Source organism: Salvia splendens, chromosome 21, assembly GCF_004379255.2.
Source record: "Salvia splendens isolate huo1 chromosome 21, SspV2, whole genome shotgun sequence".
Lineage (NCBI taxonomy): Eukaryota > Viridiplantae > Streptophyta > Magnoliopsida > Lamiales > Lamiaceae > Salvia > Salvia splendens.
The window spans coordinates 11598945-11620006 of record NC_056052.1 but is presented as its reverse complement, the minus strand read 5'-3'; the positions used below and the strand labels follow the sequence as shown (position 1 = coordinate 11620006).

General features: G+C 38.9%; 1 protein-coding gene across 2 annotated transcripts; it reads left to right on the top strand.

Moving 5' to 3' along the window:
- Positions 1 to 1306: 1306 nt before the first annotated feature.
- Positions 1307 to 14880, top strand: LOC121783555 (alpha,alpha-trehalose-phosphate synthase [UDP-forming] 1-like). 2 transcript variants are annotated; one of them, XM_042181664.1, is made up of 18 exons: positions 1307 to 1427; positions 9784 to 10107; positions 10183 to 10280; positions 10362 to 10750; positions 10853 to 10967; positions 11064 to 11165; positions 11268 to 11418; positions 11508 to 11596; positions 11860 to 11908; positions 12007 to 12107; positions 12275 to 12462; positions 12757 to 12874; positions 12967 to 13143; positions 13221 to 13346; positions 13483 to 13570; positions 13662 to 13792; positions 13970 to 14068; positions 14264 to 14880. In XM_042181664.1, exons 2-18 carry the CDS (start codon positions 9828 to 9830, stop codon positions 14597 to 14599), a joined length of 2637 nt encoding a protein of 878 aa, XP_042037598.1. In that variant the 5' UTR covers positions 1307 to 1427; positions 9784 to 9827; the 3' UTR covers positions 14600 to 14880. The 2 variants fall into 2 exon arrangements, with proteins under 2 accessions (XP_042037598.1, XP_042037599.1); XM_042181665.1 differs by lacking the exon at positions 1307 to 1427 and adding an exon at positions 9605 to 9672.
- Positions 14881 to 21062: the final 6182 nt, after the last annotated feature.

Here is a 21062-nt window from a genome sequence, read left to right as displayed (position 1 = left end):
GGTTGTGTTGGACTAGCGATGATAGAGGTTGAGAAAAATATCTGTAATGATATGACAAATAAAAGGAAGGAACACATCAACTCAAATCAGAGCACATTTGAAATGAAGACAATGCCAAATTGAAAATGAGAATGAAACTGGGAATGTACTTAGCAAGAATATGGTCAAACGGTTTATTGGCATTTTCGCATGAAAATCCATAAATCGCCAATACATTACTGTATTTGTGCTAATGAAGATGACTCGATTTTCTTTTTGGTATATTCCAACAAAGATGACTTGTTGGCTAAATATTGAAACACTATTTTCTCTATTATATACTCCCTTCGTTTCTTTATAGTTGAATTATTTTGCTTTGACACTGAGCTTAAGAAATGAATGTCTAGTGTATTAAGTAAGCAGGTAACAAAGTAGATAAAGTAAGAGAAAGAAAAAGTAGAGAGAATAAAGTAGGAAAGCGAATAAAATAGAGAGAATAACATAAGAGAGAAAATGGAGTACGAAAGAAAAGGTGAGTTAATTATTCTATAGTCTATATATAAAAATGAATCAACTATAAAGAAACTTTCTGAAATAGAAAAATGACTCAATTATGAAGAAACGATGAGAGTACTTTTCTATTTTATTCTTTGTCATACTTAACATATAAAATAATAGTACTATTAAATAAAATTGTGTGTTATTCCAGAAAAGGATCATTTTCGTGGAAATGAAGAGATTAATTTTTTAAATTTTATAGCTAATTAATAGTTTTAACTAACTTGATTCGCCAATTCGATATATTTACAATTTTTTTAATTAATGTATCATAGGTTGCCTAATTTTTTCAATAATTCATCCTTATCGAATGAATTCACATAAAAACAAATAAATACATTAAATGTACTTCTGGATCCACATTGAATTTCCTAATGCGAAAATATCAACATTATATTATTGCCTTTATTTGGTAAATTTCCTATTTAATTACCTTTATCCAAAAATAACTACTCTTATATCGATATACTCCCCGTTCTAAAACAAGTAATGTAATTATATTATATTTTGCAGTGTCCCAGTTAAATGATTAATTATTTTCAATTCTATTACGAGTATTAATTTATTTTTCTTCATATTTTCAACTACTCATTTTATTTTCTCTCATATATTTAAAAATGAAAACGCGTGACTAATTTGATACAGAGGAAAAATAATGGGAATCTAATACACAGCCATTATAATAAATCGTGCTGTGATATTGAATATATATCTATATATATAGCAAGCTGTCGCATTTCATCATAAAATTAAAATCTATAGACACACACTGACACGCACAAAGACATAGATACGCCATTTACATAAAGCAAGCCTTTTAACTCTTCGTCTCCAAGCAATTGCAATGCTTTAATGGATCCTGACGTCAACATTTCTCTTCCCATTTCCAGGTTAGCATTATTAAATTTTACCGATTGCTTCATGCTACCTCGTTTGATTTAAGAATTTGACAGATGTGATGTGATTTTTTTTCTTATTTTCGTTTTAGCATTTTACATTTCTTCCACGAAATAGGTTATCCTCTTAGATGCTATGCTGTTAATTTGTTTGTTTGAGACGCTCTGTCTGCCACGATCGCAGCGATGGCGTTCCATGGGCATATCGACTACCTGGGCTTTGGCCGCGCCGCAATCCGCTTTTTTCTTTCTTCCATTCATTTTTTTTCTTTTTTGTCAAGGTTTTATGAAAATTCATTTTTAGGTGTATTAAATTCACTAAGTGATATAAAATCAAGCATGCTCAACTAATTTAGTTAGCTAGCTAGTAGCAAAGACCTCCTACCTCACCAATTTCATCTCATCTTAATTTGACGCCCCCTTTCGTCTGTCCTCACGAGTCTCATTTCTTGGTGGCACGAGTTTTAATAATATTTTAAAAAGTGGATAGAAAAAATTAGTAGAATATGAGTGTCACTAGTATTTATTGATTTTAAATAAAATGTAAGTGAAATAAGTTAGTGGAATCTGGGTTCCTATTACTATTTATAGTAAAAATGAACCATAACTTTTATTCATGAACGGACTAAAATAGAAAAACGAGACTCCTATTCGCGGCCGGAGATAGTACTATTGTTTTTGGACTTCCTTTGCTGCCGCTGAATACGGCATTTAAGATGTAGTGTAAAGGAATAATAAATAAGGAATTATATGTTTAATTCAATCCTATATATGTGTGTGTATAAGCTTCAAGTTCTGTTAACATTTAATGTAAATTTATACTCCATCCACCCCTAATAGTAGATGTATCTTTTTAGATACATGATTTTAAAAAATAAAGTAAATAAAAAATAAAGTAAAAAAAAGAATAAAATAATAAATACATGTACAAATATATTTTTTAAAAATAAATAACTCAACTGTAATTGGACAATACAAAAAATGTATCAGTCAACTATGTAGGAATGGAGGCAATAACTGATGTCCTTGATCTTGAGCTTGACCTGCACTGTAAAGGCATCCTCACTACTTCAGTAGAGAGCACAAGATTTAAAGTTTTATTAATGTGATTGAATAAAATGAATTAGGTAAAAGATAGTGCAAGGGGCCGGGGCACATTACCTCTACATTTAACATGGAATATTTGAAATTTTTTACCAAGTGCAGTGAACAAACACAATCATCACTAGGTGTAAAGCAAAATTAGATTTCCTTTTAGATATTAGGGCTGCCAATTTTTGACACGACACGATAACACGACACGAACCAGCACGAAATTAATGGGTTTGGGTCAGAGCTTATTGGGTTCGTGTCCTTATTGGGTCGACCCATTAAGGACACGAAAATTTCGTGTCGTGTTCGTGTCGTGTTTGTGTCGGGTTCGTGTTATCCGTTAATAAATAATATTTTAATATTATTAATTCTTATTATTTTCATTTTTCAATATTTATTAAATTGACTCTCATAGTCTTATATGGTCATATCTCATTTAAATCATTTAAATATTTAATCACTTTCCAATACGTGTTGTTATCGTGTCGTGTTGACCCTAAGTGATTCGTGTCGTTAATGGGTTCGTGTCGTGTTCGTGTCTGAGGGTAGCGGGTCGTGTTCGTGTTCGTGTTTGAGATTTTCTTAACAGATCGTGTTCGTGTTTGTTATTATCTTGTTCGTGTCGTTATCGTGTCGACACGATAACGACCCGAAACGCACAATTTAGCACCCCTATTTGATATACATATGTCAATGAATGATGTTTGGAACTTGAAACTTTGTTTGCTAACGATAGCCACAAAATCAAAAAATTACTGTAGGTAAAATTAATTATTGCTAGTTTCGAGAAGCGCATCACTTGTATGGATGCCATTTGCTTATTTTTATGGCGAAAATTACGACTGTGTGTTTTATGAGTTTGAATTATTGATGCATATATCATATGTAGTTGATTCTTGTATTTTTTTTAACTGTCCCATGACATTTTTACACAACAGAATCAATTTTTAATTTATATAGCACATCAACTGTGGCATTATTTATTTAGTAAACTGATATGGAGTGGGCATACACGAGGCAATGGTTGTTGTCAAAAATAGTAGAGTAGCGTTTAATTGTTTGTTATAGATTTTATTTTGAAGAGCAAAAAAAATGTTATTGAGAAATAGAGAAGAAAAGAAATTAGGAAGCATAAAGTAATGGGTTAAAAAAGAAGACGTGGCTGAAAATGGCCTTAAAAGGGGGTAGATATTTTATGGTCGAAGTTCTCACAATTGGGTAAATCATCCTCGAATCTAGAGGTGGGGAGCCCACATTACTTTAGTTGAAGATTGACTATACGTAGAGATGCCAAAGGTTTTCGGTTCCGGTTGTTAACCGCGGAACCGGAACCGTGACTTTTTGAAGCGCGGGCTAGTTTCGGTTCCAAATTTTACGAACCGAAACCATGCCGGAACCAACGGTTTCAAACTGGAACCGTGAAAAACTGTCGGAAAATCGTGAAATCTAGCCGGAATCGCGAAAAATCGTCGGAAACCGACGGTTTGGAACCGTGAAAAACCGTCAGAAAACCGGCGATTCGGAACCGGAACCGCCGGTTTTCGAACCGTGGGCATGTCTAACTATATGCATAGATTATTTATTTAGTATTACCTCCTGCATACTGATAGAATTATTTTATTATTTTAAACATTCTATAATAATAGAGTTAGTTATTTCTGTTTCAGAGTAACATATATTTTTTATTTTTATTATAACTTTCTTCTTAATCTATATGCCGAAAAGAGTATTAGTATATAAGTATGAAAATACTATTCCATCCGCCCTATTTTTAGTTCACTTTGTGTAGAGCTCGGATTTTAAAATTTGTAAAGAGAAGTGAATTGAAAAAATTAGTAAATTGTTGGTCTCATTTTTATATATTAATTATATAATAAAATATGAGTAGAATATATAATGAAATGTAGAACTTACTTACTCTCTCCGTCCCTCATTAATTGATATCATTTCCTTTTTTCATACGTCCCCACTTAATTGGAACCTTTATTTTTTATACTACTTTTGGTAATGGATCATACATTCCACTAAATCATTTCACTCACATTTTATTATAAAATTGATACTCATCCGTTCCTTGTTAATAGAGGCATTTCTTTTTGGCACGGAGTTTAAGAACAATATGTTAAATGGATGGTCAAAAAAGTAAGAGAGAGTAAAGCAAGAGAGATGAAGAGAGAATAAAGTAAAAAAGAAGAATTACTTTTTGTTAAAAATAGAAATGACTCAATTAACATGGAACTTCCCAAAATAGAAAAATAACTCTATTAACATGAAACGGATGGAGTATTATTTATAGTAAAAAGTCAAATTAGAAAAAAAAAGTATGTGAGGAATAATTTGATTGGAAGCAGAATCAATGCTAGGTCGTGCATAGACTCAAACTTAAGAGCATCCACAACCGTGCTCTTGCCAGCGGCACGGTTGTGGGCCCGGGCGGTACTATTCATGCCTGCTCTCTGGCAAGAGCACAACACCCACAACTGTGCTCTTCCGCAAGGACGAGCACAATTAATATAAAATTCAATTACACAAAAACATTTCCATAATATTAAAATTCATTTAAAACCCACAATAAATATTACAAATGACAAATAAAATTAAACATTGCATAATTAAAATCCTAAAAATTAAAAATTACATAATTAAAATCCTAAAAATTAAAAATTACATAATTAAAATCCTAAAAATTAAAAATGACACTACTCGTTGCCGAATTTCGCCCACATGTGGTTGATTAGGTCTTCTTGTAGTTGATTGTGGATTCGAGTATCGCGCATTGTGTGTCTTGTCTCGATCCTCTGGCCAACCGTCGTATGCTCGCCTCGGCGTAGGGGAGACCTCGCTGTTGAGCTTCCGGCTTCGTCCTCGTCGTAGAAGCTAGCCGCCCTCGGCCCTTCGTCGGCTATAATCATGTTGTGTAATATAATACACGTGAACATGATGTCGGCGATATTATTCACGTACCACAGCCGAGCCGGGGCCTTCACAATGTTGAATCGAGCTTGAAGGACCCCGAAGGCTCTTTCGACATCTTTCCGCGCTGACTCTTGACGCTGCGCAAAAAGAACCCGTCTCGGGTCGTGCGGGTTGTGGAGCGTCTTCACGAACGTCGACCACCTTGGGTAGATACCATCGGCGAGATAGTAACCCATGCGGTATATAATTCCGTTGATGGTGAAGTCGATCGCCGGTGCTACACCATTCATCACATCATTGAAGAGTGGTGACGAATATAGCACATTCAAGTCGTTGTTGGATCCAGCAACGCCGAAATATGCATGCCAAATCCATAGGCGGTAGTCGGCGACCGCCTCAAGGATAAGCGTTGGGCCGCCGCCTTTGTGACCGCTCAAGTGTTGCCCCCTCCAAGCAGTCGGACAATTCTTCCACCTCCAATGCATGCAGTCAATGCTGCCAAGCATTCCGGGAAAGCCATGGACTGATTCATGAAGATGAAGCAACCGTTGGCAATCATCAGTGGTGGGTGCTCGAAGGAATTCATCCCCAAAAGCAGAACGAACGCCCTCGCAAAAATTCTTTAAACATAGGATTCCAGTGGACTCACCGATATGCAAATACTCGTCGAACATGTCGGCCGTTTGCCCAGTAGCGAGTTGTCGGATGGCACACGTACACTTCTGCAACGCCGTGATACTTTGCCGGCCGGCTGCATCTACACCTGTTTGAAAGTATTCAACACGTGCGGACAATGTGTTGACAATTCGCATGAACAAGCGCTTTGACATGCGAAAACGGCGCCTGAAGTAATCTGCCGGAAACCGCGGCTGGTCGGCAAAGTAGTCGGCAACGAGCCTTTCGTGGGCTCCCTCCCGGTCACGATGGATGTACCGTCGATTTGATCTGGTTCGTTGAGGAGGAGGAGCAGGGGTATTCGCCGCGACATATGCTTCGTAAGCGGCACGATGTTGTTCGTAGTATTCTTGTTCTTCGCGTTCCGCTTCCGCCATAATATGGGTGAAATCCATTTGAGATTTTGAGTGGGTGATGAATGTGTTGATAGTTTGTATGAGAATTATGAATGAGAGATGAATGAGAGATGATTTGATGTGATAAATGGATGATGAATGTGTGTATTTATAGATGATTTTGGGGAAAAAAAAAATAAAAAAAAATCAAAAAAATTCAGAAAAACGGGAAAAAAAACGGCCATATTTTTGGGATTTGGAAAATATTTTTTTTATTTTTTAGCATTATTTATAATTAAATACCGATTTTTAAAAAATAAAAATAAAAAAAAGTTTAAACACAACGGCTATGCCGTTGACGAATGGGAGCGCGCCACGTGTGCGTCCGCTGGCACGGACGTGCTCGATACATCGAGCAGCGCCTTGCCAGCGGCGCGGCTGCAGCGGCGGCGGTCCTTCGCCTTGCCAACGGCGCAGACGGCGGTGGCGACTTTCGCCACCACTGCGGATGCTCTAAACCATAGGTTTCTCCCACTTGCTGTTGGAAGACAAAACAGTACAGCAGTACAATTTCGATTTTCTATACACAAGATTCTTCCTTTTTTTCAAACCATACCGTATGTCCATATCCATATACTCTTATATTTTCTCATTCACACTTATAAATCTTGTCATTAATTTTTTTTAATAGGCCATATATTCTATTAATTCATTTTTACTCATATTTTATTATAAAAAAGTAGGGACTATATTCCACTATCTTTTTCTATCCACTTTCCTTCACGTTTCTTAAAATCGCGCCGAATACACTTGTGACAATTATCTATCCTCATTATACATTAATGTATATATCAGACTCCACCTCTAGATAACTGTTTCCTAGTGTTGGACTCGTTACTTTTTTGTCATGCCAAGCTAAAGAAGAGTGATTTTTGCTACACATAACTATACTTTATAATCTTGTGTTTTTATGTACTCCCTCCATCCCATTTAAGATAACACATTTTCCTTTATAGTTTATCCCAACTAAGATGACACATTTTCTTTTTTGAAAACTTTCTCTCTCCAATTAATACACTCAACTACTATTTCTCACTCCTATTAAAATATTTATCTTTCTTTCTCTCTATACTTTAATACTTACACCCACTTTTTCTCTCTCCAATTATACACTTAACTTATAACTCCTAAAATCTTGTGTCGGTCAAGAAATGTCTCATCTTAGCCGGGACGGAAGGAGTATAATAGGGTACATCACATACCTACTAGATATAGATATTTGAGTGAACACAATCAAATCCATGCTGAAATATCGAGTCGATTTCAAGTTTGGTTGATTTGATTTTCCCCATTATGAATTTGGTCATAGTGAAACTTGAATGTTTGTGGTTTTCTTGAAAAAATATGATAAAAAAACCTTTATGTTGGTTTTGATTAATTGAATGTAGTCAATTTTTTATTTTAGGGATATTCGTTCCGAACTATGAACTTTGGCCTGATTATGGTATATTCCACAAATTTTTAGATTATTCTAAAATATTAAAATTTTTTTACATTCCGGATGTTATTTTCTAACCAAATAATGAACTTAACATATACCTATAATATTTCAAGGTATATATAAAAGTATGAAAAAAGCAAAAGTCATCTCTGATAAAATCTTATTCCGATTCATCATTTTTTCGTGTCCCTTGTTTCCTTTTTCTCTATCTCGTGAAAGGGAATAATTGTTGGGGTGAATCATGGCGCATATCTATATAGTATAGGGTTAGGTGTTATACATGACTTGGACACTAAGTAATTTTATTTTGATATTTATTTAATTTTTAATAAATTAAAATAAACATATTAAAAGTTATTAACTACTTCATCCGTTGCATAGTAGTGGAGTTATTTTTCCATTTTGGTACGTTCCATAGTAATAGAGTCATTTCCTTCTTTTCTATTTTATTCTTACTTTACTTAAAGTCACTTAATACAATTTTTCTTAACCACCTACCCCCGAAGTGACTCGGACCCCCGGCCTAACGGTCGGAGGTGAAGCGTCTTACCAAGACGCGCTTCGTTGTCAAGGTGGGACCCAATGGGTTCACCAGCCCCGCAGGAACGGGTCTAGGATTTTTCACCTCCCCCAGCTCCTGGGTCTAGGCACGGGTACAGGCTTAATCACCTTCCGAAGCTCTGGAGTCTCACCTCCCGAAGCTCTGGAGTCAGACAATCCCCTAGATGCGCCTCCCAGGGGTCGAACCCGCGACCTCTAGGATGAGGCGGTATCCTTGCCTCCCTTCTTAACCAGTTGAGCTAGTAGGCTTGGATTTCTTTCTAGTTTATCTCTTTAAGTTTTACTTTTTTATAAATTTTAAAATTTTTATGTTTGTAGACTACAAAGACAAACCTTTGAATATTAATTTTATAATGAATTTTATCTTTTTAGATTTTCAATATATTGAGTTATTTTATCCGACTTATCAAATGTCATTTCACAATAGTTAGTTGATCCGTCGTTATGTTTCAAATCAAGAATGAGGATCGCATCTTCACTAAAATAAGAGCAATAGCTTTTTCTAAGGGAGGTTATAGTAACTAATTTGACTGGAGGCAATTATATTACAATTTGCAATTACAGTTGTTAAAATCAGGTGTGGCGATTAAATATATATACAAGGATTATTAGATGGGTATATATTGTACAAACTCCAAACTTTTCAATATAGTGTCAACACAACGTCAACACAGTGTAAAATTTCAAGATTTTTATGTCTAACACAATGTCAATAAAATGTCAACACAATATCAGCACAATGTCAACATGATGTCAACCATTGACACTGTGTTGATATTTTCTGTTGCTGTTTTTTTGTAATCTATTGACAATTTTTAAGGATCCAGATCATAGTTTGGAGTTTGTACAATATTTAGAGTTTGGATTTGATTACATGCCAGGATTATTAACATGATCTTATCTGAATCCATGTTTGTAAGCTGAATGCGCTGGATAAAAGTAATTTAACCTATTAATAGCATAGTAGTATCAAATTACAAATCACCTCCTCCAGTTTATTAATTTAAGGAGTACATAACTTTTTTTTTTTTGACGTTGATGAGTCTTATTCATTAAATTCAAATCCTATCTTTTGAAAATCTAAAAAATAAATTCGGAGCGTTACACACACTTATTTCCTGTGACCTCCCATCATTGTCTAGTTTTCATCTCTGCTTGGGTAACTATGCAAAATCATCATCCATTCAAGCAAAAACATGGATTTCCAAATGCAATCTGCAAGCAATCACAAAATTATAGTGAAATGATTGGTTTTGAATTTGTAATGCAGAGCAATTGCTCTCTGGCGCAGTTGAGCTGTCTCGAATCGGCAATATGTCCGGCAATAAGTGTAACGGCAGCTCACAAGTTCCCACCACCCGAGTAGGAAGGCTCTTGCGAGAGAGACTCAAAAAGATCAACAATGATGGCATTTCTGAGATGGATTCATCGGATGGCAATGTGGAGCAGTCTTACGACACTTCTTTCGTCGACAAACCGCCTAAACAGAGGCTGCTTGTGGTTGCCAATAGGCTGCCTGTCTCTGCAGTGAGGCAGGGCGAGGATTCGTGGTCATTGGAGATCAGCGCAGGCGGCCTTGTTAGCGCTCTTTTGGGTGAAGAGTTGTTTTTCGAATAAATTTGATTTTATTCTAGTGTTGCTTTTTAGCTTATGTTGTGTTTTTTTGTAGGGGTGAAGGAGTTCGAGGCAAGATGGATTGGTTGGGCTGGTGTTAATGTGCCGGACGAGGTTGGCAAGAAGGCGCTCGCTGCAGCTCTTGCTCACAAGGTTAGTTAATCATCGCATTGCTAGACACTTGTGTTTGTTGAATGTTTGGTGTTTTGTGATGGACTATTGGTGTCGTTGTAGAAGTGTATTCCTGTATTTCTTGATGAAGAGATTGTCAATCAGTATTACAATGGATACTGCAACAATATACTGTGGCCTCTGTTCCACTATCTCGGACTCCCACAAGAGGACCGTCTTGCAACCACGAGGAGTTTTCAGTCTCAGTTTGAAGCGTATCAGAAGGCGAACCGGATGTTTGCGGATGTTGTGAACAATCACTATGAGGAGGGTGATGTTGTTTGGTGTCATGACTACCACCTCATGTTTCTGCCCAAATATCTCAAGGAATATAACAACAAGATGAAAGTTGGATGGTTTCTTCACACTCCATTTCCGTCTTCTGAAATCCACCGCACTTTGCCATCCCGGTCTGACCTGCTACGTGCAGTTCTGATGGCTGATTTAGTCGGGTAATAATTTCTTTCCCTTTGTATAAATTATTTGAAGACGCGGAGGTTATTGATGTATAATGAATATGCTTACTCACATTAGTTTGAATTTTTATTTTCTAGATTCCATACATATGATTATGCAAGGCATTTTGTGAGTGCTTGCACTCGTATTCTCGGACTTGAAGGTACTCCTGAAGGTGTTGAGGATCAAGGTAGACTTACTCGTGTAGCTGCGGTAAGTCCCTGTGTCTCCATGTTCCCAATTTTAGTGGGCCCTTAAACCAACCTCAAATTATGATGATCTCTCTATTTTGGATTGGTTCAACCATAGTTTCCGATAGGGATTGATTCGGAAAGGTTCATGCGGGCTGTAGAGCTTCCTAAAGTCCAGAAGCTCATTAAAGAATTCAAAGAGAGATTTTCTGGAAGAAAGGTTTGTTCTAACTTCTTTTAGAAGAATGAGACGTCTATATACTAATGTATTCGAGTACGAAATATGTATTCGTTACCAATCTGGTAAAATTGTTACCTGTAGGTAATGCTGGGTGTGGACCGTCTTGACATGATAAAAGGAATCCCGCAAAAGATACTAGCATTTGAGAAATTTCTGGAGGAAAACGAATACTGGCATGATAAAGTGGTATTGCTTCAGATTGCTGTGCCAACGAGAACTGATGTTCCTGAATGTATGTGCTTGTGGTAGTTAGTTGCATTTGACACGATTTTTTTTTTGCGTACTGATGTTTCATCTAGTTTTTCCGCTTGGTGTTTACAGATCAAAAACTTATGAGTCAAGTTCATGAAATTGTTGGACGAATCAATGGAAGATTTGGAAGTTTGACTGCTGTTCCTATTCATCATCTGGTTAGCATCTTTATCAGTTGGCTTCTTTACTTTTTAGACGAATTTGATTCGTATTTGCTTCCATTTCCCATCTTCAATTTCATAAAAGGACTACATGTAGTTACAGTCAAATACTTCTACACGAATTTATCAGATATCCGAGCGACTGATAATGTCATCTCTCTCGTTCTTGCTTTTGACATTGCTGAGTTCCTAGACACGCATTTATGCTTTCAATTATATATTTATTTTAGATTCTGAAGCAACTTTTTGTTTTTCTGCAGGATCGTTCTCTCGACTTTCATGCACTGTGTGCATTGTATGCTATCACCGGTAAAAATCTCCTCCAGCTGAATTCAAACGAGAAATGTGTATGTTATTATCTGATTTTATGTTTCTTCAACTGTTAACTGGTGGCCTTGACTCGTCAGATGTAGCACTTGTCACTTCTTTGCGAGATGGAATGAATCTCGTTAGCTATGAGTTTGTGGCATGTCAAGATTCCAAGAGGGGCGTCCTCATCCTCAGCGAAGTATATAACGAACCATAGCACTCTTTGATTCAAATTTGCGTGACGTTTTAATTCATTATACTCTCTTTGATACTTTTATACTGATTCCAGATTTTGAGTAACATTAGGTTTTCTTGTTTTTTTTCAAAATTCTGGTGGTTTGGAGTACTAATTTTGCTGAACTGTAGTTTGCTGGAGCAGCACAGTCTCTTGGTGCTGGCGCAATTCTCGTGAATCCGTGGAACATTACGGAAGTCGCTGCAGCGATAGGACAGGCTTTGGATATGCCTGCTGAAGAACGAGAGAAGCGCCATAGGCATAACTTTGAGCATGTCACAACTCATACTGCTCAACAGTGGGCTGAATTCTTTGTAAGGTGAGCCTGCATACCTCGAACCTCCACTAAACTCTCGTCTAATATCTACACAACTAGCGACGATACTGGCCATGTCCACATAACTAGCATACAGGAGACTCTTGAAAATCTGTTAACCTATAAGTTTTTTGCTAATATCTTCAGATAGTATAGACAGCCTTACAAACTTATTTTGCAACATACATATTTCTATATATGGTGCTACATTATAGTATCTTGCAATATTGTTACATTCCTGTGCTGCTGTAGTAAGTAGTCTAAAACCTAAATCAAGATTCTGATTTTGCTTTGCAGTGAACTCAATGATACTGTTATTGAAGCACAGCAGAGAATAAGAAAAGTTCCTCCCCCTCTTGCATGTAGCGATGCAATCGACCGTTACTTGCAGTCTAACAATCGATTACTCATACTGGTAAGCAGGGACGGATCGGGTGCCTCAAGCACCCCCAGAATTCCCAAGCTTTGTCAAGTAACATTTACTGTCATTTTTGTTCATCATGACAGGGTTTCAATGCTACGCTTACCGAGCTAGTCGACACACCTGGGAGAAGGGGAGATCAGATCAAAGAAATGGAACTAAAGCTGCATCCTGACTTGAAGGAGCCTCTGGAAAAGCTTTGTGAGGACGATAAAACTATAATCGTGGTGCTTAGCGGAAGCGACAGATCCGTCCTGGAAGAAGTACGTACTCCTGTCATCCCTTCTCCTTTGCCTCTTTAGTTGCTCCATATACCTTCTAAAAAAAATTGCTGGTGCAGAACTTCTGTGAATTCAAGAATATGTGGTTGGCAGCTGAAAATGGGATGTTCCTGCGATCACCGGCGGGAAACTGGATGACGACGATGCCAGAGCACTTGAATATGGATTGGGTTGACAGTGTCAAGGTACATATATAACACCAACGGGATAGGATGAATATTTCACGGAGTAAATTATAGTAGTAAAATAAATCGCTCTTATAGTGAATAAAATTCGTGTTATGCACTTAAGGATGCCAAAAATTAAGCCTGCCTCTTTCAGCATGTGGTCGAGTACTTTACGGAAAGAACACCGAGATCACATTTTGAACGTCGGGAGACTTCGCTTGTATGGAACTACAAGTATTCAGGTACCGATGACAATATTAATGCTCCGATTGGTAAAAACAGAAGGAGAATATACTCAATTTCTGATTCTGATTGTTTGTGTGTGGTTGAAAGATTCTGAATTCGGAAGACTGCAAGCTAGGGACATGCTGCAGCACCTGTGGACGAGTCCAATATCCAACTCGTCAGTGGACGTTGTCCAAGGCAGCCGCTCGGTGGAGGTGCGATCAGTTGGTGTGACTAAGGTTGGTAACAAATCATGGCTATGTGTGTCTAGCTAACAATAATAATAAACAAAATATGATAAAACCACATTTTTTTGTCATACAACTCCAACTCCAACTCCAATATAGATGACTTATCTACCATACCAAACATCCTCTTAATATTTATTACATTCTTGTTATTGTATAACTACAAAGGGAGCAGCCATTGACCGTATACTGGGAGAGATTGTACACAGCAAAGCCATCTCCACTCCAATAGACTTCGTCATGTGCGTTGGCCATTTCTTCGGAAAGGTAACTTCAATCTTACTCCCTCCGTCCCACTTTAAGTGGAACATTTCTAATTCGCCATGAGATTTTATGCAGTGTCATGATTCTATATTTAGAATGTATCATTTAGAGGACATCCCAAAGAGGAAAATGTGTTACTTAGAGTCGGACGAAGGGAGTATTAATTTATGCACAAATTTGAGACACGGTGTTTTGCAGGACGAAGATGTGTACACATTTTTCGAGCCAGAACTTCCACCCGACAACTTGGGACTATCAAAATGCAAGGTGAGCGAGGCAGCCAAGAGGCAACCTCCGAGCACCAATAGCATCTCCATGGCTCATAGTAAGAGTAGCTCCAACGGAGACAAGAGATCCGCGAGCAGCAGACGCCCGTCGCCTGAAAATACTTGCTTGAATGTGCTTGACCTCAAAAAGGACAACTACTTCTCGGTAGCTGTGGGGCGGCCGCGCACCAACGCTCGCTATCTTCTCAACACCTCTGACGACGTCGTATCGTTCCTTAAGGGTTTGGCGGATGCAACCAAAGTATAGGCTAGTTGATACGGGTATCGATACATACGCACACGCGGGAGCCAAAGACGTACGGAACCAAGTTGCTGGAGGATTACATGTAGTGTGCATTAACTTTCTTTAATTTTCTTATCAGAGTATGTTATATTTTTCATTTTTTTATTTTGTGTTTTCTTTGTCGGTTCTTTCTCGTAGAGTTAAACCGCATAGGGTATAAATTATTATAAATAGAGGCATTCTCTTTCCTATTTTAAGAAATACTACATCTCGGAATCTCCAAATTACACTACATCTTTACACTTTGCAATCTTGTGTGTATAGTTCTATTTATACAATACTACTATTACAAAAATATGTTGTTGGGGGTAGTCAAAATGAATCATAAGTTGTAGATATAATATCGAAAAGTACAAAAGTCACGACAAGTTTCATAAAATATTTTTTGTTTGACCGGAGGTATACCGAACACCGCCTTTAGTGGAATCTGACTAAACCTGCTCGACCAGGTTTGAAGATTAAGGCCAAGTCACCCAGCGGGTGGCGGGTTTGAACCCACACAGCTCCGCGCCGCCAATTGCACTATGATCCGTTGGTAAGTTTCATCAAAATTTTATTTGTCTGGAACAATTAAAAATGTACAAATATTTTATGGTCATATTATTACGAACTCAATCAATTCATAGAAGAAAGGGTGTATATTTTAGATATGATCATATTAATATGAACCAGTCAATTCATGCCATCTGCAACAATGTAGAATTCCATCGTCAACACCTTCAAAGCTTGAAAAGCAATTTTGTTTAATTGCTGCCTCAGTTTCTTGAATATTTTAGCCTCTAAAAACCAAAGAATATCCAACTCACTTGCGCCGATCTTCAATTCATTCTCCAAGTAGATGACGCAATTTTTTTAATTATTGGATTGACACAATCGTAATGGGCTTGAACCATACAAAAAGTGTGCATCTCAACTTTCAACAAAATTAGTTGCCAAATATTGGATATTTGTTGATACCAACAAGGACTTTTACATTTGGGCAATTTTGATATTTTCGAGACATTTCAGAAATGACAGATAAGGAAACCTTGGGGAGATGAAGATTGTGACCAACCGGCATTTCAATATAGGGTAGATTGTTTTGATTAAGGGCACTCGCAATAGTGGGTTGAATCGCCTCTGCCATCTCACGCCCTTCCCGCCTGCCCTGCGCGTCAGATCGCCAATCTCTTCTTTATTTTTTATTTTTTATTTTTCTACTATTTTCACTCTACAAGTACTCCCTCCGTCCCAAGGAAGATTTGAGCGGTAAAAAGAATTTTATGCAACTTTATTTAGTGTGTTAAATTGAGAGAGTAAAATAAGAGAGGGAATAAAATAGAGATTGGTTGGGACGGCTTTGTCGTTCTCGCGTGAGTGGATCAAGCTATATGGAAGATAACTGAACCGGATGGATCAATTAGCAAATGTCGTGGCCACTTGATCAAGGCGATCTCGCTCTCGCCAGCCAACCAATGTAATTTATATAACTCCTGATTTGCACTACTTTAACAGTAAATCGGAAAGTTCGGGGTTGATCCCACAAAGAAGCGAGTGTATCGAGTATGTGCGTAGTGAATAGGGTTCGGTTGCTGCCACGCTTTAATTTTGGGAGTTTTAACTACTGAGTTTACATTAGGCACAAAGTAAACTATCTACTGGATCAAGTCACTGATTACTACTGGATCAAGTAAACGTCAGGCTGAAAATAAGAACTCAACTAACTAAGCATGCCACGGAAAACATGAAACACCTTGCCACTCAACATGATTAAACACTTGGTCAAAGATTAAAAAGCTGAACTGAACTTGAAAACAGTAAATACGAGAACAAAAACAAAACAACTCGATTTCATACTAAAAACTCAGAACAGTACAGGGAACATGCAGAATGTAAAAAGATCGAAACTTTAGCTACAATGCGAGATTTAAACTAAGCTAACTCTTCGGAGAATAAAGCAAGTAAAACCGAGAGGTCCTCGGCGGGAAACTTGAGATAACACCGACAGATATCGAGAATTCTGTTGCGCTTCCTTTGGTAGCCCTTTCTAACTAAACATTTCTCTATCTAAATTATCTCTCGAACTGGGAAACTAAACTAAAACGTAAACTAAACTAAAGCGTCAACTAAAAAGTAAATGAGGGATATTTTTATTATGGTGGCACATCCTCTATTTATAGGCACTTCACACAATCTCCAGCTGGATAACGATCTTGGCAGAGGATATTCGCTCACGCTGTGAGCGAGTGACTCAGCGATTGCTACGTGCCTTCCTTATAGAATGACGTCACTTTTTAATAACAGTTTCATGACACAGCTCCGTCCTTGCGTCTCATGTATCAGCACGTGTCCCTCTTCTAGAACGTCGTCCTTGCTAACAGAATGATGCTCACCATCCAGCTCATTAGCCTCACGTGTCCTCCTTCTAGAATCCAGTGGTCCCCCCTTAACTGCTTGATTACTCCCCTTGATCAACTCCCCGATTTTTGGCCTTTTTTGCCTGTTGTACTTGGTTGATCTGTTTGGCCTTGTTGCCTTGGTCAAGCGGCATTCCTGAACAATTAACACTTGCTTTTGCGTGATAAACCGATCAAGTAGCGTACTTTTTACCCCTAAACCGATGCATGAAATAGGCCTTATCAAACTACTCACACTTAAAACATACTTGTCCCCAAGTATAAAGAAAAAGAAAAGAAAAAGCCAAGACAAATTTCAGGCATGGTTTACTCATTTCAAGAAAGTAAAAGAAGACGAAAAGGGAAAACAGACTTAAAACCAAAACACATATTCACATATATGCATTAGACCAAATAAACTTCCAACAATCATACCCGAGGTCGAGGTCAATCCATTTGCCATCAGCTTATGTTTCTTTTCTTTCACGTATACTTGATCAAGGTGTCAGTTTGTCAAGATTGCTCAATTTAAAACAACTGTTGGATTCACTCAATCACTCATTTCTCACCAGAGATATAAGGATTGTTCACTCGGTATTGCCACAAGTTTAATACCTTGAATCAGACTGCACAAGATAGTTCCTTAAGGTCTTTGTTTCGGGCGTAATGGGGCTTAAGGGAGTAATGTATTAGGGTAGGGTCCTAGGGGTTCTAAGTTAAAAATATAAACTGTAAAAGGAAAAACACATGAGTCAAGAGACCAAAGATTTTGAACAAACTTTGATGGATCAGTCGGAATTATTAATTCTGCCTCTAGATATTTCACTGGGTCAAGTCGCGACCCCTTTTGGCTTATTCTCTAACTTTCAACTTACTGGGTCAGGTTATAACTTTTTCCTGCCCTTCTTTTTTTCAAACTTTTCTCAAATCTTTTTCCCGACATATATTTTTCAACATTTTTTTTGATGTCTGACTTGATCAACCTGATTGACTAACTTGTTCAACCCCGGCTACCATTTTATTCCAATTTTCTATCATCCCCCTTTCCTTTGAAATTGATTCACCTCTCTGACCCCTTTTCCTCACATGTTTATAAAAATATAAGGATGTGGGTTTTGGTTTCAAAAGAACGGGTAAGAATGTATATGGCTCAACTTGGTTAACTAGGGGTTGCCTTACTTGATGAGGCGGGTTCATGAAACTAAAAAAGAAAAGGCTCAAATGGTTAAGTTCTAATGCCTTTAGTCCTTACTACTTGTGCAATTTTCATCTAAATATTAAAAAGTAGCCTCTTGTAAAATTTTTCTTTGTAAAAATAGTAGAAAGTGTTCAACTTTGGCTTATAACTCACATATAGAGAGGCTTCACAAATGATTTTAAAATTGAGCATTTTCATCATACTTGCGTCGTTCAAACTGATCAAGTTTTAGCAATCAAGTCTCTTCATGTAAGCATACTGAGTCCTTTTTCTAACTCTTCCCAAAGCAATCAAGTCGTCCACTTATCCAATTTCATGCATACAGCCCTAATTATTACTAACAGATACTTGTATTTTTTTCAAAAAAACTTGACACGTATGATTTTACTGGAACTAACCCTCCCCCACTGCATATGAACTCGTCCTTGAGAGACTGGATGCAGTGGAAAAATGGTTAGGCACAATCAAATAAACCAAGGAAAACTTCTCACACTTAGACCAGACACTGGGCTAAGTGGGAGATAGTGCCAATCAATCAAAACATGCCAATAAACACAGAAAAACATAACTAAAACACAAGGGCAGGCAGAAACGGGTGATTCATGCATAACCTTCTCACACTTAGACCGAACAAAGGTCTAAGTGTAAGAGCAAACAGACATATCAAATTTTTACAGACCAAAATAATAAAAAAAATTGTTTGAAATTTAAATGAGTTCAGGAGGGGGGGTATACTAGTGCTGCTTGGAGGGTTGACCGGGAGATGCTGAGGGTGGCCTGGAGGATGATGGGCGTCGAGTTGGAGAAGAGCTTGTAGAGGGAGGTGGTGGTTGCCTGGTAGAGGTCTGATTGTGGGTGGCTCCCAGCAACCTGGCCAGCAGGACCAGTTGATAGGTCAAATTTTCCACCAGCTGCATCAACATTTGCTCCACTCGGAGCTTCCATGCGTCGTCAGCACGTGCAACGTCCTCACGCTCCATCCTTGGGGTGGGCACCCAATTTGTACCTTCCTCTACTTCTTCAGCAGGGGTTGCTGAGGTTTGCTCAGGCCTCGTTCTCCTTTTGGGTTGGCTTCTCTGTTGCTCCCTCCGACCGGCTGCATAAAATTGGAACATCCCTCCTTGCGTCTTCTCGAGTACCTGAATTCTAACAAAGAAATCGAGGTCAAATAATTCGGGACTGGGGCAGAGAATGGGACGTCCGGCATACTTCACAATCCAGTTTCTCTTCACAATAGAAATTCCATAGATAGATAAGCAAGGTTCAACAAATAACCAAAGCCGAGCTTCGAACAACGAAGACTAGGTAGAATTCTGAACAGAAAAACGAAATGAAAGAGGATAAATTGTTTCTTCGCCCTACACGAGGACGGTGGTACACAATAGCCAACTGAAAATAAACCTAACCCCTATAGATTCCCGATCACCCCAAGTGTGTGTAGAAGTGTGTGAAAGTGAGCTTAGAGCCAAAAGTATATCCCCCAAAAATCCCCTCTAAAAAATAATTCCCCATGTATGTTGCGTGCTCTCTCTTTTATAGATGTGGAGGCGATCTTCTAGAAGCTTTCTCTTGAATTCTCCGTTCTTCCCTCCAGCTAATGATCTCCTCCGTCTGGCAATTTTTCTTCATTCTGTTCACTTTCTCGCCAATTTCCTTCGCCAGGTGATTATCTTCTTTCCTTCCTGGACCTGGCGATTTCTTCCACACACCTGGCTTAAAAGATGTGTTAGACCCCGTAAATTGTTGAATTTAACCCCATAACCGATGCATGAAATTAGCCTTATCAGGGCTCTTCGGTTTGCTCGTCGTTGAGGTCGAATGATTGCGAGCCGCTGCCGCTGCTGTAGTCCCCGACTATGTTGTGTCTAGTACGCTTCGCCCCAGGAGCTCCTGCCCGCTCTTGCGCACAGATGCTCGAGAACAAGATACTCGATAACAAGATACTCCTCCCACAAGGTGAACTTCGGCCAGCCTTTCGTGTTGAATTGGGTCATAGACAACGCCTTCACGTCGGCTTCGCTTCGGCCACTCTCAGCATTGAGCAGGTTGTTCTCGTATACCACTTTTTACGGAGCTGTTCCCTGTCACGCGGTTGGGCGCCTCGAGGTTTGAACTCGTTGTATGCCAACAAGACGCGCTTCCAAAAGCTCCCCTAGGTCTGATCGGTGCCCACTATGGGGTCCGATGTGACGGCATCCCACGCCCGCGCCACAGCAATGGACTCCGCTTTGGTATAGTGCGTGGCCCATCCACCGCCAGCTGCCGGCACCGCTGCCCTCACCGCCACCGCCGCTGCCGACGCCGCTGCCGACGCCGCCACCGCCACTGCAGGCGCCGCTGCCGCCTCTTCCGCCGCCCCCGCGGCCACTACTTCCACCCGCCCCACCCGACCCGCCGACTCTCATCGGAACGGGCGTATCCACGAGTGCTGCCGGCGTATCCGGTACGCCCGGACTGAGCAGACCCATCATCGTCTCCAGTGCGTCTCGATCTGCATCGGTGAAAGGAGATTGGCTGGAATGGAAAGGAAGAGTTGGATTCGATCCCCACAGAGGGGGAGTTTGACTCCAACCCCACGGCTTGGAAGGATAGCCGCCATATCCCGATTTGTCAGTGCCGGGTGATTCGTCGTCTCCACCGTGCATTTTTTGAGAGTGAAAGTGTAGTGAGTGAATTAATGGAGAGTGTTTGAAAATGGTGTAAAATGGGTGGTGGAGGAGAGGTATTTATAATACAATTTTCGAAAATAAAAAAATAAAAAAATAATTTCTGGAGGGCGGTCGGCGCTCCGATGGCCGGCGCACTATAGGCGCAGCGAGGCGTGACCGGCGCGTCCTCGCACACTTCTCGCCGT

What these genes read in the sequence shown, in the direction of transcription:
- LOC121783555 (XM_042181664.1), top strand. Translation starts at nt 9,828, where the DNA reads ATGTCCGGCAATAAGTGTAACGGCAGCTCACAAGTTCCCACCACCCGA. An exon ending in GAGAACTGATGTTCCTGAAT is followed by an intron (nt 11,419 to 11,507) that starts GTATGTGCTTGT and finishes TGGTGTTTACAG; the next exon opens with ATCAAAAACTTATGAGTCAA. An exon ending in ATTGGGTTGACAGTGTCAAG is followed by an intron (nt 13,347 to 13,482) that starts GTACATATATAA and finishes TGCCTCTTTCAG; the next exon opens with CATGTGGTCGAGTACTTTAC.